This window comes from Micrasema longulum, unplaced genomic scaffold (assembly GCF_059751315.1).
Source record: "Micrasema longulum isolate JH-2025_06_02 unplaced genomic scaffold, ASM5975131v1 h1tg000222l, whole genome shotgun sequence".
NCBI classification, from domain to species: domain Eukaryota; kingdom Metazoa; phylum Arthropoda; class Insecta; order Trichoptera; family Brachycentridae; genus Micrasema; species Micrasema longulum.
This window is the reverse complement of record NW_028277427.1, coordinates 1,290,421-1,307,774: the sequence shown is the minus strand read 5'-3', so window position 1 is coordinate 1,307,774 and position 17,354 is coordinate 1,290,421. Positions and strand designations below refer to the sequence as shown.

At 32.7% G+C, this 17,354-nt stretch overlaps 1 protein-coding gene across 4 annotated transcripts in view; it reads left to right on the top strand.

Annotated features, from left to right (window-relative positions):
- Positions 1-17,354, top strand: part of LOC148283572 (DNA oxidative demethylase ALKBH2-like) — a 232,741-nt gene that overhangs the window by 210,264 nt on the left and 5,123 nt on the right. For 3 of the 4 annotated variants that reach the window (XM_088243650.1, XM_088243649.1, XM_088243651.1), the window contains 3 exons: positions 9,573-9,750; positions 10,752-10,931; positions 15,132-15,295. In XM_088243650.1, coding sequence (XP_088099776.1) covers positions 9,581-9,750; positions 10,752-10,931; positions 15,132-15,295 — 514 coding nt within the window. In that variant the 5' untranslated portion in view covers positions 9,573-9,580. The remainder of the gene's footprint in view (positions 1-9,572; positions 9,751-10,751; positions 10,932-15,131; positions 15,296-17,354) is intronic. The other variant, XM_088243652.1, reaches the window with a different exon arrangement.

The window sequence follows — 17,354 nt, the reverse complement described above, 5'->3', positions numbered from 1 at the left end:
TTTAGTTAATAACTACTACTACTACTACCATCACGCCATTTCCTCGTAAGGGTAGGCAGAGTGGATGGACCGCTACACACGTCTTTCCTGGCATACATTCCTAGCTTCTTCCACATTCATACATTTTGTCATACGTGCCTTTCGGTTCTGCCAGCATTTTAGTTCATAATCCTTTTAATATTGCTTACAAATTACAAAATATATATTGAAGTTACAAAACAATTTTGATAAATATTATTAACAAACATCTTAGCTTAGACTTATTTCCTCATATTAATCAACCACCGCTTTCGCCCGAGAATGCATCTTTAAGACTAGTAAATTGTAAGTTTAAAACAGTTTTAAATATCTTTTTTTATTTAAGGGAAATAATAACATCAGGGCAGGGCAATGAGAAGTAAACAGTTATGTTCAATTTTATCTATAAAGTAAAATTAAGTTTTCTGTGTGTAAAATATAATATAATTTTTTTAAACATGTTAAATTACAGCTTAGCGACGAATTTATTTAAAAATTTCATACAAATATACACATTTTCGTACATAAATTAAAATTTTACTTTACAGTCAGTCGTGTTAACATTCCATTGTAAACGGGGCCCAGGTAATTTAAATTAGGAACAGATATTAAAAAAAAAAAACATTTTTGTAAAATCGTTCGTTTTCAAGTTGTCAATACAAACTTTTTCCGTTAATTAAGATGTTTTTATACCGCTGAAATTAATAAATAAATTAAAACAATGTGTTTAATAATCAGTTTTGTCCCTTAAATGCTACGGAAATACAAAGAAAACTATGAAATACTGCCATAGACTCATTTCGATCAATACATTTATTTATTTATACTTTTATATTGTTTGTATTCTATTTTTTATACAGAATAATGTTCCCTCACTGGGGGTGTCCCGTGCCGAGGGAAACATTTTACAAAATGTGAAACATGCCTAAGATTATCTATTTAACAAAGTTAACATAATAATAACAATTTGAAAAAACGTAAAGAATCCAATTAACCTAATTATAATTAACATAATAAACAAAAATATTTATAAAAAACATAACCAATATATATAGACCAATTAAAAAAAAAATCATAAACAGTGCATACATTTTACCTATTTGGCTTGATCCACTCATCGATCCGTGCGCAACCCACCTCCACTATCCATTTTCAAAAGCAATTTTATATTGTGAGAACTTACTAATTGTTCTTATGGATAATGGAAGTAGATTGTACATTTTAACCGAGTAGTAGTAAGATGTTTTTGCAGCATCAGGGTGGAGTATGTAGTAACTCTAGTATTTGCGTAAATTGTAAGAACGCAAATATTTCCTAATTATAAAAAAAAAAACAATTTAATCATAATCTCAAATAAATATAAAACATTTTTATTTTTATTTTTTTTATTTGAAAATTTATTTATAAACCCTTACGGATTATAACATAATAAAAACACTATACATAAAAACATATTTCTACGTAGTAGGTCACCCATATAAAACCCTTCTTGACGTGAATCGTGCCCGAGACTTTTTAGATAGTAGTTCGAAGCGTTAACTACTTTAAACTAACTAATTAGTAACCTATGACTACAACTTTACGTATACTGTTGCGTTTTCTAAGAACTCCTTTAAAATAATGTAACTCCAAAGTATGTGTCATTTTGTGTCATCTCGACATCAATTTTATAAATTAAGAAACACATTTTCTTGGAAGTTTTATAAGATTTCCCCACATCCTTTTTGGGATAGGTTAACATTATGCTTATGTATGTATAACATAACGGATTGTAATTTACTATAAAAATAAAAGACGAGCGATACATTAATCCACAAATTTGGAATATCCAATGACCGGTTTCATCATCGGTACCGGTAAGGGTAGGTATGAAGGTCATAAAAACGTTAACAAGATATTGTTATAAATAAAATATTACAACCAGAATTATCTGTATTTTTTTAATAAAGAGAATACAATTCTATGAAAAAAGGTTTCAACTAAAGTATTTCAATAAATATTTTTTTTATGTTTTACCGAAGGCATAATTTTACGTAGAAATAAAGGAAAATGTCACAAAAATGTATGTGATTTAAAATGCTTGTATTTCTTTTTGAAAACAAACAATTAAAATTTTACCTCGGCCATTTTCATGTTCATTTTATTATCTTCAAATTATTACAACCAATTTTAGTTCGATACTAAGTCTTTATTGAGATCCCAGATACCTAAGTTCAGTCTAAATTTGAAATGGCGCAATCTGCCGGTCTAAAAGTAATTATATTTTAGTTACTTAAAACTTTTAAGTACATTTTTTAACAGAAATACCTTTAAAAATTGTTGTTTTTACCTAATTTTTTTTAAATTTTATTATTGCGTATTTAAAACAAAATTCGTTTCAAAATGGAAAAATCGTATGATTTCATCATTTCGCGCGCGTTTTACCAGACTACAGCCTTAAATCACTGTATATTACCATCCTCCTATGATGCATACGAAACTATATAATTCAATCAAGGCGGCCTTCGTAGTGTAGTGGTCAAGACGCTTGACTCACGCACGGAAGGTTCCGGGTTCGATTCCCGGTGAGAACACAAAAATTAAAATGTGATTTTTCTGAAGCCTGGGTGCTCTGTGATTTAATTCACCACTGTAATTAGGCCTCCTGGCCTGTTGTGGTGCAAAAAAAAAAAAAAAAAACACCTCAACTATTTATGTATCCCAGTGTTTTTATCTCAATTTATTGCAACAGGAGGGGAAAGTATTTTTGAGAAGGAAATACGAAAGTCTAGGCCAGTGATGGCGAACCTTAGACCTGCGGGTCAGAAACTGACCACGGGTTGATTTTTATAAACTTATATATCTGGCACAAGAATTGGTCTAAACATGTAGTCTCAATAAGTTTAAAAATGGACTCGATTTATATATAAAGAGTTTAAAGTGCACCAACAACCAACTTTTGTCTAATTAAATTTAAGCGTGTCAGCTTTAAGCTGTTTGCTTAAAATAAAAAAAATAATAACAATCATTAAAGAGAGAACAGACAATTAAAAATATTTAAAAAATAAATTATGTAAGTATAACTAATGTCAAATTTATAAAAAAATATTTCCATGTGGACATTGGCTAACTGATTTTCTAACATATCTGAGTATCGTATCTGACTGACTTAGTGACTCACGAGCTAGTACTAAAAAAAATGAACAAAATTTGTCCCACTTCTCAAAAAGGTTCGCCATCACTGGCCAAGGCATAGCCTGTCTACAATCATTTGGACATACTCAAAACATTGTTTTTAAAATAACCGGTGTAAAAGTATAAAAATAAAAAAATATTTTCAGGCGTTGCCTAGTAGGTGGAAAAACACAGCCAGATTAATCGAGAAGAGTGTTGCACAATTGCACAGTGCGTAAAGTGTCCACTTACGCTAGCTAATGACAGGTCGCAAGCCCTGTAAATGCCTAGATGTCCATATTCCCTTCTCAGAAATGTTTTTCCTCTCTGTAACAGTAAATTTAGATCTTAATCAAGCCTGTTTAGAAACATTTGGACATACTCAAAACATAGTTGACTAGAGTTTTTCTTTAGTTTCGCACTTTCTAATAAATGAGGATGTTTAAATATAAGGAAAATGGGGAATGTTACACAGTGTGTAAAGTGTTCACTTAAACAAGCTGACAGATTATAAACCCTGTAAATGCTAAGACGTCCATATTTACTTATAATTTATTGATATATTCGAGTAAATAGATTAAACAAAAAAAGGTACAAACTATGATTTAACCAAATAAAAAAGAAATTAAACTAGAACTGATCAAAATCGGTCAGCCTCGTGGTGTAATGATCAGCGCGTTTGCCTACAGTTGAATAGGTTTCGGATCCGATTCCCGACATGGTCGATTCATTTAAAAAGGGTGTTGTCACACTAGAATATTCTATAGTCATTAGACTGGTACCTGAAGCGAAGATCATCTTACTTTCATGTAACAAAAAATGATCAAGGCACGCTGCGATTGGTGTACCAATTCAGTTTCCAATGCACCATTAGGCGCGGAAAGAGAATGATGATCCGAATAACAGTCCACCTAAATATACACATTTATGTCATTGTCCTTATAATGAACTTGTGATTAAAAATTATAGTCTCCCTAATCGGTATTCAGTCTGTAAAAAAGATATGACATTTCATATTCCAATGAAATGAATCAGATAAAGTGTTGGATTCTTGAGCGTCCTATTACGTTATCAGAACAAGCATCGTCAATGACCAAGAACTTCTTCCCACATTACCATTTCATCTTCAAGTTCATATTTTTCAGCGAAGCTCAGTCACCAATCATTACTTTATGAAGGGTCAAATTGTCGATATGGGTTGGGTTACTATCATTGAGTGAATATCATCATCATCATTCAAATTTCCGCACCCAGTGGTGCCAGGGCACTGCATTTGTAAACCAAATGCAGCGTATCTCGATCATCTGTTACACGAAGGTAGGGTGATTAGCCCAACCCTTTAGGTTCCAATCCAGAAACAGTGAGATATAGAATTTTAAAAAATCTTCGAAATCAATATTTGATGTCCTCCCAGGAATCGAACCCAGGACTTTAATAATTTAATCAGGTCGTGGACCTGTGGCTAGTGTCTCGGACTCACGGATCAAAGGTCCGTGGTTCGAATCCCAATCTACCCCAACTTGGTTACCATTTTCGAATAGTGGGTAATTTACTGGTTAAAAATTTCCCTTACAATTAAATATTTGGATAAATTATAAGAACGCAAATATTGGTTTTTTATGGTGGGCGAACGCACTTACCACTACACAGGAGGCGGATTTATCTCCACTCGAATACCTTATTCAGGATTTTTACCTGAGAGTCGCCATCGGCATCTGTTCAAGAACGCGGGTTGTCCTGGGTTCTGGCTTTATTTCACCTACAAAACTGTATTCTTCTTCCGCCTGGGCAAGATATTGAGATTTTAAATTCATTATTTTACTAGAAATAATATAAACGTGATGTGTGTAGGAATTTTTTTTCCTACGTGTGGTTGGCGCGTTTTCCTAAAATGCCAGAGGTTCTAGGTTCGATTCCTGGTATGCTGCAAATGAAATATTGGTTTTAAGTTTCAACGTACTTTTCCACTTTAATATCTAGTATTGCAATATCCGATAGGTAATATCCAGTGGCTAGTATTCCCGACTCACGGATCGGAGGGCTGCGGTTTGAACCCCATTATACCCCAACTTGATTTCCATTTTCTAGCAGAGTTATTTCCAACTCGTTGAAAATGGCCCAAAATCGAAATATTTTAGTAAATTATAAGAACGCAAATACTTATTGTATTTATTTTTTTTAATGCGTATGATCATGACGAAGAACGGCATTATCCGAAATAAGACCTTCATATATTTTTCCAAACTCACAGTAAAAGGGGCAATCAAAGCACTAATGTTGAATTCAACCAAAATCACGATTTGTAAACACATAATACTCGTTCAGCAACACAAATTAAATGTATTGTCCCATTGGTATAAACCGCCTTTGGTAAAAAGCAATATAATGTAATTGCGCCATAAATATTTAATGATTTAATGCCAAATATGAAAGATTCAAAATGTAAAACAAATTTTAAAGGAAAAATAACTGCACATATAAAAAGAGTAGCGAGAGATTTTTTTGTAAAATATATGTAGATTAATAAACGTAGTACTTTAAATTATTGGTATACATATTATTTATATTCTTATGTATTACATTTGTTTTTTATTATATATTATACTTTTTTATTTATGTTTAAGTAACATGTATTCTTGGCACATATACGAGTTTATACTTTATATTTGTATAATAACGATATTAAATTTCTTACACTTGATTAGCTAGGAATGTATAATTTAGTAGTTTTAGTTTTTTTTGTAATTGTTATATTAGTGTAGAATTACTTATACTTCAAAAGATAAAAAATCTCCACCTCAGAACAGATTGAGCCATGTTAGATGTAGAGTATCCAAAACAGAGAACGCTCCGTTTTCATTTTCTATTCACTAGTTTTATATAGATTCCTTGTTATTAAATATGCAATAAAGTTATAAAATAAATAAAATAATATAAACTTACTCGTTTTTCGTCCAAAATAAAAGTCTTGTAATTTTGAAATAACTCCGCGCGTGATGTCACGAATTTTTGTCCGTGATTATTTCTAACATTTAAAAGTAGAACCACGTAGGTGTCAAAATACACTAAACGTTTAATAAAATGGCTTCCCAGAAACCGGAAATCTATTACAACTTCAAAGTAGTTCATTTTGATTACAACCATTTTTTTTTTTTTTTAAATTCGCCGTACTACTAAATGCTCTAATGTTTACATGAACATACATAAGAACTTATTTTTATATCAAATTTTCAAAAAAAGCCGAGGAAAAGGCCACAATTATTAAAGGGTGTAACTGGCGCGTGATGCAAATGAAATTATTTATTTATTTATTTTATTAGGTAAACAAACAGTATGTAAACAAATATTGCCAATTTCTTTGTATATTAGTGTAAGAAACTCATGCACACACCAAAAAAATTGTTTACACTTAATACAATAATTTAAATTATGTTCAATATAATAAATGTAAAAGAAATAATGCATATTTAACACTGTACATTTTTTTTGTAATAACCGATGAGTAATATATGTACATTGTACATATATAGAATAATGTTTTCTCTGAAAAGTAAGGCACAGTTTTCAATGTCTCTTCTCAGTAATCTTAAGTAATTCTGGTAACTGTGTGTGTTAACACTTACGTGGGATAAATAAAGCTTGCATTCCAAAATGATGAATTCGTTTGCAACAATATATTTCATATTAAGCATTAAGGAAAATCCGTTTGGCGAAAATTTCTTCATCAGAAATACTCATTGATGATATTAACATTGATAACAATATATTTCTTAATATATCATCATCATTTTCTCTTTCCGCACCCAGTTCTGCATCTTTTTGCGGTGCCTTGTCAGGTCCTCCTGACGTTGGCGATCACTACAGCGAAAGCAACACGCTACTTTTATATTCCTTATCCAGGACAACTGCTTATTGGATATACTCGCTACAGTGATTCTTGGGAAAAGATGACCAGAGTGGTTTCCCGTTGCCTTCTCTGGTGGATTTTTCTGTCGGAGTTACGTTGGTTTAGAGGCGCCAGAAACTCGCCTTCCATCCTCTTGTTATCTGCTGTGATCACTCCGTTGTGAGTATGATCCTATTGCCCGGAGCTGGTATTGCATTGATTTATTGATTTTGTATGTAAATATTTATTTATTTTATTTTATTTTATTTGGGATTTTTACAGCTATTACATAAACAGAATAGGTAGAAAAATCTTAACAATGCTAAACCCAATTAAAAATATCCACTGTAAATATAATGACACATAATATATAAGAAAATAAGTTTAGTAATTGTATTTGTGTGACGTTTGTATTCATGTATATGTGAATGTGTGTATGCGTGAATGAATGAGGGAGAGGATACATGTGCGTGTGGGAATGAATGAGGGAGAGGGTGCGTGTGTGTGGGTGTGGGTGCGTAAGTATAAAAAAATAATGGTTTAAAACTTGTAATTGTATTAAAAATGGTACAATAAAGAGCTTAGTAAAAATTTAGATACCTTTTTGTTAAAATTAAAATCAAGAAATGATATATGTTTTTTTTTTTAAAGTATGTTAAATTTCAAAACCGTATTCTGAAAAAAAAAACATTTTATTTTAAAATTTAACTGATACACATCGAATGAATAATGTGCGACGAGTCCTATACAATACGGTAGGTAACCACAAAATGCAGTAAATACGAAATAATGACAACAATAAAATAAGGTTTGACAATACGCGAACGTTGATTCAAAATACGAGAAAAATGTTTTTTCTACGGCCGCGAGGGCGGTTCAGAATACCACCCTAGGATTCGCGACGTGGACGCTAACCTACTGACAGTTCGAACTCCGTAGGGCACTCCATTTGTAAACCAAATGCAACATATTTCTACCATCATAAAGGCATGTCCAAGAACAATAGAATATTTAAAAAAAAAACAATATTTTACGTTCACCCTGAATCGATCCCAGGACCTCAAGAATGTTAGGTGGACATGCCAACCACGACAACTTGGCGGGCTTATCTTCGAGATTAAGATTAAGATAAGATTTTAACCCCAGAGTAGATATTACAATGATGCACCCACCCCTTTCCCGAAACTGTTCATAAAAACTTGTGTCTTTCTTCAGTTTCACATATTCACTATCATTTTTAAAAACTAATTAAGCGAAAATTTCATATTTATTTACAATCGAACCGCGAAAATAACTATACATACTTAGAAACTTTAAAGCTTTTATTGTACCCCTCACTGCAGTATTGTCAATTTGTGATCAATCAAATACACATGGTCAGTACAATCACCTTTTTCTAATTTCCCAGTGAAGGAATACAGTGTTAGTTCCAAATTGAGTAGACATTGAGTCAAAAACAGGATTCTAATTCCTTACACAGTCACATTCCTGGGAAGGTCGACATGAAAAAGAAATTTGGCAGGCGCCGAGCCGTAGCGTAGTTGGTTGGACGGTCAATTATGAGACTGGCGTCGCGGGTTTGATTCCTGCCAGTTGCATGAAAAAAAAATCAAGAATGATTATTTTCACATCGGTCTGGGTGTTGTCGTTTATTTTTCATTAATTCCTTCCAAATCCCCTCTTTTCCACACTGCTGACAAGCCTTTAATATATAATAGGATAGCCGGTTATTTATTGATTCAACATTTTGGCGTTCCAGGGTTGCTATTCTGAATCTTCTCGTGGGGGTAGAGTGGTTAATTTATGGATTTTTATTTTTTGCACGCGACTACACTTTACTTCACGTATGACTATACTGACGATCAAACGTCAAATGACGTAAAATAAACAGTTTTGTGACTAACATTTCACAGTTCGACATTATGTAACTGTTTTAAAAACGGAAAAATACTAAAATTCAACCTAATTGATGATCTCTCTTAAGAGAGCACGAAGATAGAACTCGAGAAAAACAGAGACGATGTTCTGTGGCCGGTGTTTGTGTGAAAGAAATTCAGTCGGTTATTGACAGTGCGCGGGGGTGCACGAATGTAAGATGACCGGCGTATTTATGAGTTTTTTATTTTTTTATTATATTTTTATAAATTACGGATTGCTAATAATAATTAGTCTCTACGTTTTTTTTCCAAATGTCTGAATTTCAGAATATTCCGTCTTTTTTTGTGGTAACACGATGGTATACACATCACCGCGTGCAAAATATTTTTTTACCACAGCCTGCCAAAATACTGTACATGTGGATACATTGTATTGCCATAATACGGGCGTATTGTAATTAGTACCAGTTGAAATGTGTTATTTTTGTTACAGTAATTTTAAGTTACTATCTTTTATTTCAATGTTTTTGAAAACTAAATAAATTGTTGAAGTACGAGTATTAAAGCCATACAATTAAAAAACATCCAATTACTACAAAAATCGGATATTTTTAAAATGGTATTGTTTATTTCTTCAGGTGGATCAATGGAGGACTTCAAAAAAATAGAATGTGATACAATAATTTGGCGAAAAGTAATCGCAGAGGATCTGAATCTGGATTATGCTAAACTTATGAGTAAAAAAATTGCTGACAATTTGCTACAAGAACTAGAAAATACTTTGGAGTACTTCGCCGGAGATCTTGCTAAAGTCAGGTAAGAAAAGTAATGCAAACAATCAAATGTTATTAAATATTTGTATATACAAATATTGGTTGTATACAAATATTTAATGCAATATTTTGATTTTATCCAAATGTTTGTAGACAAAAGACCGGATTTCATCCTTTAGGTCTAGGGAGTAGAAAATTATTTTCAGGCGTTGTAATTGTTTTCAGTTTTCAATTCAGTTTTCAATTGTTTTCAGTTTCAGTTCAGTTTTATTGTTTAAATTTATTTCAACAGAGAGGGAAAACATTTTTGAGAGGTGAATATGGAAATCTAGGCATTTACAGGGGTTATGACCTGTCATTGGCTAGCCATTGGCCATAAATTTAAATAAGAACAATTCCCTAGGAAGGAAATCCAGCCAGTCTGCAAGTATTTGGACATAATCAAACATTGTCAGTTTTATTGTTTTCAATAATTATTTTCAGACGTTGTAATTGTAATTTCAGAGTTTAAGGCGTATGTTTTATAATTTTGGAATGGAATCTCTTCCCAAAAATAAAGGCTCTTTAACTTCACTAAAACCAACAGAAGGGAAAATTGAAGAAATACGGATGTTCAAACATAGGCAAAACGGTGAATGTTATAGTGTGCAAAGTGGCCACTTCAACCAGCCAATGACAGGTCATAAGCCCTGTGAAAGCCTAGACTTCCATATTAACTTTTTTTTAATGTTCTCCATTCCAGCTGTTATTTGTTGAATATTTTATGCTTTCAATAATAATATTCAATCCAAAAAAATATTCAAACAAAAATTATGCTGGTGTTTATGCCTAGTGCCCCAAGTTAGACCCCTTGCAATGTATTTGAAAATCCGTTTTTCTCTTAAGTATTTTATAGTTTTTCACCTTTTAAAATTTCATGATTTTCATGAACCTGCATTTAAATGCAGTTTTAGCTTCGGCTAATCATTTTACCTTTATTTAAATTGTCGAGATATATTGCAATCGACATTTTACACTTAATCGGATCGTCCATATTTCTTCTAGGGTCTTTGGAAAATGGCACCAAATCCCTCGTCAGCAGGTTGCCTACGGCGATCCGGGAATATCATACACCTTCTCTGGACTAACAGTCCCGGCTCTTCCGTGGCCATTGGAAGTTGAGACGATTCGTGATAAACTGTATCAAATTACTGGATATAAATTTGACTTTGTTCTAGTAAACAGGTAAGATCTAATAATGTAATATTTAAGTTACGGTTCTAGGGATTAATTGGCTTTAAAAACAAACTCCTGGGTATTTTATTTTATACGGTTCTCAGCAGTTCTCTTTTCAACTAAAAGTAGATTATTTGTAAGGTACTAGATACTAAACCTTTCACCGTTTTTCCAGAAGATTCTCATTGCGCAAGTCTTTACAATTGGCACGTCTTTTAATGTGATAATGAACAAGTGCTGATCTTCTCCAATTCTGTCCTGGGTCGCGATAAAGGTTATCTTTATCGGTACATTCCGAGACGGTATACTTAACTTCTGTATTATCTCTATCTACCTTGGTATGTTCAACCGACTTGTCATCTCGACGTCATATGATCGAATCCAACCCATGAATGACGCCGACAATTTAGTCCGCGTTCCTTACTTAATTACAATTTAAAATAGTTCTCATTTATATTTTAAATAGGTTTCTGCGGTAAAAAGTGGCCACTTTAAAGCGATTATAAATCCCAATAAATCCCAATCCAAGCAAAAAATCGCTCGCTTGAACATGATTTTTATGTGACTTTTGATAATTACCAAGACGGTTTGCTTAACTTTTTTCTGTATTTATCTACCGAACTACTACAAAGCCGGCTCTTTCGACATCTGGATACGTACTCTTGGGAAGATAGTAAAACATATGGTAAAAATATGATGACTAATATTTTTTTATGGTGACAACGTTTTAAGGGCTAGATGCTCTTATAAAGGGCTGCATCTAGTCAGTCTAGCTAGTGCATCTAGCCGTTGGGATTAAAAACTGGCAGTTATGTCAGAAGTTAATTCGACTTCAAAATTTACCTTATTCTCACTTTCTATATGACTACATCTCAAATACTACATATTTATTTATTTTATTTATTTATTATTTATTATTTCTATATTATTTATATATTTATTTCTGTTTTGACTTGTTTTCTCTTATTCTTTTAGCCAGTTGATAAAAATGATTCAACTCGTGGCCCGTGTTTTCCATAAGGGCAATTAAACATGTTTTAAACATTTTATTGTGTATACGCTAAACAATTTAGCCTTAGTAAATATTACGTGGTGTCCAACGACATTGAAGATTGATTATTCTTATTAATTTTTATTTTCATTGGCACTAGTATGTACATATTGTATTATTTATCAAAGTAACAACTGCGATTAAAATTATTCAATTTTTAATTACCTCGTTTACACCGCAAAATTTAATGTAGGTTTGTTTTTACCACAGTGTAAACAATGGTTGCAATATTGAAATATATATATTTTACATTTACTCTTATCGAGTATTTTTGATTAACTGTTAATAAATTCAAGGTAGCCTATTTTGGTCGTTCTCCTCATTATTGAGAATCGTGTATAGAATAATTTACACTCTCACATCAAAGATGTTTCCTCACTGCCTACTTACTGAATTAAAATTCTTTCTATTTAAACCCTTTTCATTCCATCTTTTTGGTTAAATTACCTTTCTTTTTGATCCATTTCTATACTCATAGCGCTGGTATTTCAATACCTGCGTTGTAATCATATTTGTTCTCAGTCGTTTACTCTTGGGAGAGAAGTCGCGGTCACATTAGCAGGAGGGTAGCACGTCGTTCGGATCCGCCGCCATCCGCTTTTATTTTCAGCGCTTCTGAAGGCCTCCTGAAGAGGGACGCCAGTCGCTTCTGTCACCGAGTCTGTCATCTGGTAGGACTTCTTCTCCGCGAAATCGAGTTCCCTCTGCTCGTTCTTGTACCACTAATCTTTCTGCATTGTCTCTTCGTCTAGTAACGTGGCCGAAGTACCTGAGAACACGGATTTGTAAAGAGGAAGAAAGACGATGTTCAATATCCAGTTCTCGGATTATAGAGACATTAGTCCTATGGGCTGTTCATGGTATACGCGGCATTCTACGCCAGCACCGAGAAGATAGACAAAAAATACTTAAAAATTATGTTGTCCCTTAATTTATAATATGCCTTAATCCGTTTAAATAAATTATTGTTTCAATCAGAGGCTCGATTGGTTTCTGTTTCACACAAATAATGCGAAAGGTACATTTTTTGCATGATTTCTTCCAGTATGAGACTTTATTTGGTGATCCGAGTCTTGTGCTTATGCTGTGATTTGCCTCTCCCAACCTCAAACTGGAATAAAGGATAGTAAAGTAAAGATTCAACTCGAAAAGTTTAAAACTTTGATTAGAAACTTCGAAAGATGTGGTAACCTTCTTAATTTATTGTACGTGTCTTTGGCGCGACGCCGTTCAGTGTAATAATATTTATTATCCCTCATAATTCTCTTATTTTCATTTTCAGACAAAATTTTAAAATGAGTCTTAATAATATTTTAAAATTTCATCAAACTCAAGATTTACGTGTTTGATCAGTAATTTTTTTTTGTTGTAATACTTGAGTTCTTATATTTAAATTTACGGACCATTTCCTATAACTTTACACACTGTGTAACATTCACCATTCTGCCTATATTTGAACATCTATATTCCTTCAATTCTTTTATCTGTTGATGTTTGTGAAGTTAAAGAGCTGAAACCTTTATTTATGCGGGTGAGATTCATCTAATTGAATTATTTCACCTACATACTAGGCAACGCCTGAAAATATTATTATTTCAATTTCTATACTTCTTCATGGACCAGGTAATTTATCAAAAATATTTTGATGAAGGAATATAGATGTTCAAATATAGGCAGAATGGTGAATGTTACACAGTGTGTAAAGTGGCCACTTAAATCAGCCATTGACAGGTCATAAGCCCTGTAGATGCCTAGACTTCTATATTACCTTCTCTTAAATGTTCTTCATCTCTGATGTAATATGTTAATATAAACAGCTCCCCAGGGAGTTGAATCCAGTCCTTGTCTACGAAAATTTGGACAAACTCAAAATATTTTTTTTTTAAAGTTTAGTAAATTATTACATACTTTTTACATGTACTCGTAGACACATCAGCAGGCATATTCTGTCACAATTTCGATTCTTAAGTTCGTCCGTTTGTCGTAAATCCATCTCCATCCATCTCACTCTAACGCAATCGAAATCGTATTTCGCTCTCGTTCCCGCTCATACGATACGAATGAATTTACGAAACGAATTAGCTACTGAATAAAGCCACAGCTTATTTTAATAATAGAATAATAGCTCTCTAGGTAGCAAGGAGTCTCTGAATGGAGAGATGGAAATTTGTTAATTAGTATGAAAAGCACATCTTATGTGCTATTGAAGGTTGTACCGGTGCTGATGGAAGGTCACTCTTTACAAATCACTTCTATTGACCGTTCTTGCGAACCTTAAACTTCTAGATCATCATCGAAAAACCAAGGAGATACAATGAAATACCTCAACCTTACAAGGACCAAATTTTTGCATCAAATAAATTCACAATTAATTATCGTCTACTGAATGAATGTTGTTGATAATACTAAAATATTTTACTTGCAATCATAGAATTAAGAAGAGTCTGGACTCTGTATCTGGACTCTGTATCCTTCTGGAAGGAGCGTAGAATCATATTTGAATACATCGGACTGTGTCCAAAAAACCCCTAACACTTTGCCCCACTTTAGACGCGCGCATGCGCGAAATCGCGGCGTAATGTTGCCAGATTGCGAAAAATATAATTATAGCACAAAAAATGTAAGATAATTGTATTTTTAAAAAAAGTTCTCTGAAATTTTATCGTTCACGCGGAAACATTGATTGACACAACATAGTAGACAAGCAATAGGTTATTTAATAAGAGTAATTGAATTACTGAACTTTCATCTTAAAAAAATGAAACAAATTTTATTTACATAAAGTGGATATTTTTATGTCATGTTAAATAATATATGATAAGCAAATAAGCGTAAAAAATTTTACTACCCTGGCAACACTCACAAAAAGTCTATTTTGTTTTCTTTGATAATCTGAGAGATAGAAAAATAATTCATTTTTTAAGTAATGCAATAGCTACTTACACATGAAATGTGATCCCATCCTGTTTCTTTCTTTCCAGCAGTATTTCTACATTTAAAAACGACACAAAACGGCATAGTTGAATTCAAATCGGGAGTCGTGAACTGAGCGACGTCTCCAAATAAACTAATGGGTCAAAACGTAAAACTATTCCTTTAAGAGTAGTTTATTCGGTTTTTGGACTATTCTTTATTCTTTGCTTGCAATTTGGTTCTAGGTATCGAAATGGTAGTGACCACATCGGAGAGCATCGTGATGATGAAGCTGAACTGGATCCGGCTGCCCCTATAGCCTCTATTTCCCTTGGTCAGACCAGGACCTTTATCCTCAGGCATAAGGATAGCAGAAAATCAGGACCTGGCAAGAGAGATATGGCTGCGGGTACGTATAATACTTTTGTTGCTCTGAACACTATTAATATTTCAGAAATACATCGACAAACTCAACAGTAATTGAGTTGATAAATTTCACACCCCAGTATGTCCACAACAATCCACCAGTGTCCATGCGGACCTACTAGCTTTTGAATTGAAACAGACAGTGTTTTTATTGTAATAATGAGGACATGGTTTCATTTAAATAGTACTAAAATGATCACATTTTTATTACTACATTTCTTAGAACAAATGTCGAAAAATAATTTGGGTTGACATACTGGCGTTCAATAATTATCAACTCAATTATTCTTCCTTATTTCGAATATTCCTGGGAAAAAATGAATAGTTTATTTGGAACCCATTTAATATTGCTGAGTAGAATATTTTATATACGGATACATGTCTGTATTTTTGGAATCTCTAAGTTCAGTCATATCACTCCACTACTTCGGGAACTACACTGGCTACGTTTTCCACAGAGGGTCGAATACAAACTCTGTTGGCTTATGTATAAGTCACTGCACAACTCGGCTCCGGAATATCTAAGGGAACTATGCATTCCAGATGAACTAGCTGACAGGCGTCTCACGCTTAGATCAGCTACGTCTACGGCGAGAGGAAAAGTTATTATACCTTTACGCAAACAGCGCACTAAATTTGGTGAACGCGCATTTGCGGTCGCAGGCCCTATGGCATGGAATGCTCTCCCAGCAGAGGTGCGAGGCTGTGAAAGTGAAGTGATGTTTCGGAAAAAACTTAAAACCCACTTGTTCTCTAAATCATTTGAATAAATCCGTAGCACGTGACAACAAAATAAATTATTTTAATTAAATTACAAATTTAAAAGCTTCAATTAAATTAACTTAACAATAGAATCACCATGTAAAGCGCCCTTGAGGTATTTTATTACGAAAATGGCGCTATATAAGTTATCCATAATTATTATTATTATTATGTCCTTGCAAACCAATGTGCTAACAACATCGATACCTAAAGACATTGTTAAATTAACTTCCCTTGCTAAACGTAGAAGCATTTCTGATCTGTCTTTCCTCTTCAAAATTTTAAACAATTTTATCGATAGTCCATATTTCTTGGAGCGTATTTCAATCAATTGTCCCGTAAAATCAGAACGACAAGTTATTTTCTTTTATAATTCATTGCCCAAAAAAAATTATGTTCAAAACTCGTTTATTTATCGTAGCTGCTCAAAATTTAATTTACTTTGTCCCCATTTAGATATTTTAATACAAAATTTCGTAACTTCAAAAAAAAACTTTTTGCAACACTGTAAAATAAAACATTGGTCAGTGTGTAATAAGTTTATGGTCATTTAAATATGTTTATTTTATTATGATATCAAAATTTTGAATTGGTCAACTATATTATGAAAATCCCTCTCCTCCACTCTATATTCTCATCCCTTAACCTTCTTACGAGCTCTTTTTTTTCTCGTGTCTTATAATATAATATATTATGTTTCTCTGTACTGTGTAACATGTTCTCTCATTATATTTGTGAAAAACTTTAACTGGATGTATTCACTATTTTTTATTCATATATGACAACTGTTGTTTTTCTTTATAAAATAATAATAATAAAAAATAACCCTTGTGAATTAAAAAAAAACATTGGCAAAAAGAAATTAGTATTATATTTTATTATGATATTATGTACCCAGGGCCTCAATTATGAACGCTATCTCCATCTGTATATATCGAGACGGTATAGTTAACTTCTGTACTATCTGTATCTTCCTCAGTATGTTCTACCTACTTGCCATATCGACATCATATGATCAAACAAACGAATGAATGACCGCAAACAATTAGTCCGCGTTCCTTACGTCATTAACATTTAATACTTTTTATTGATAAGTAGGTACCTAGGTACTTGTTTGTTATTAAATTATAAAACGAAAAATTGTCGATATTAAAAAAATATTGAATTCAAGTAGGTATTTGTTTATGGTTGAAGTCCAAAACATAAAAGAAACATTTTTTCAAATAAAGCAATCTTTTTGCAAACGTCAAACTCCGGTCGTCTCACCAACAAAGGGGTGT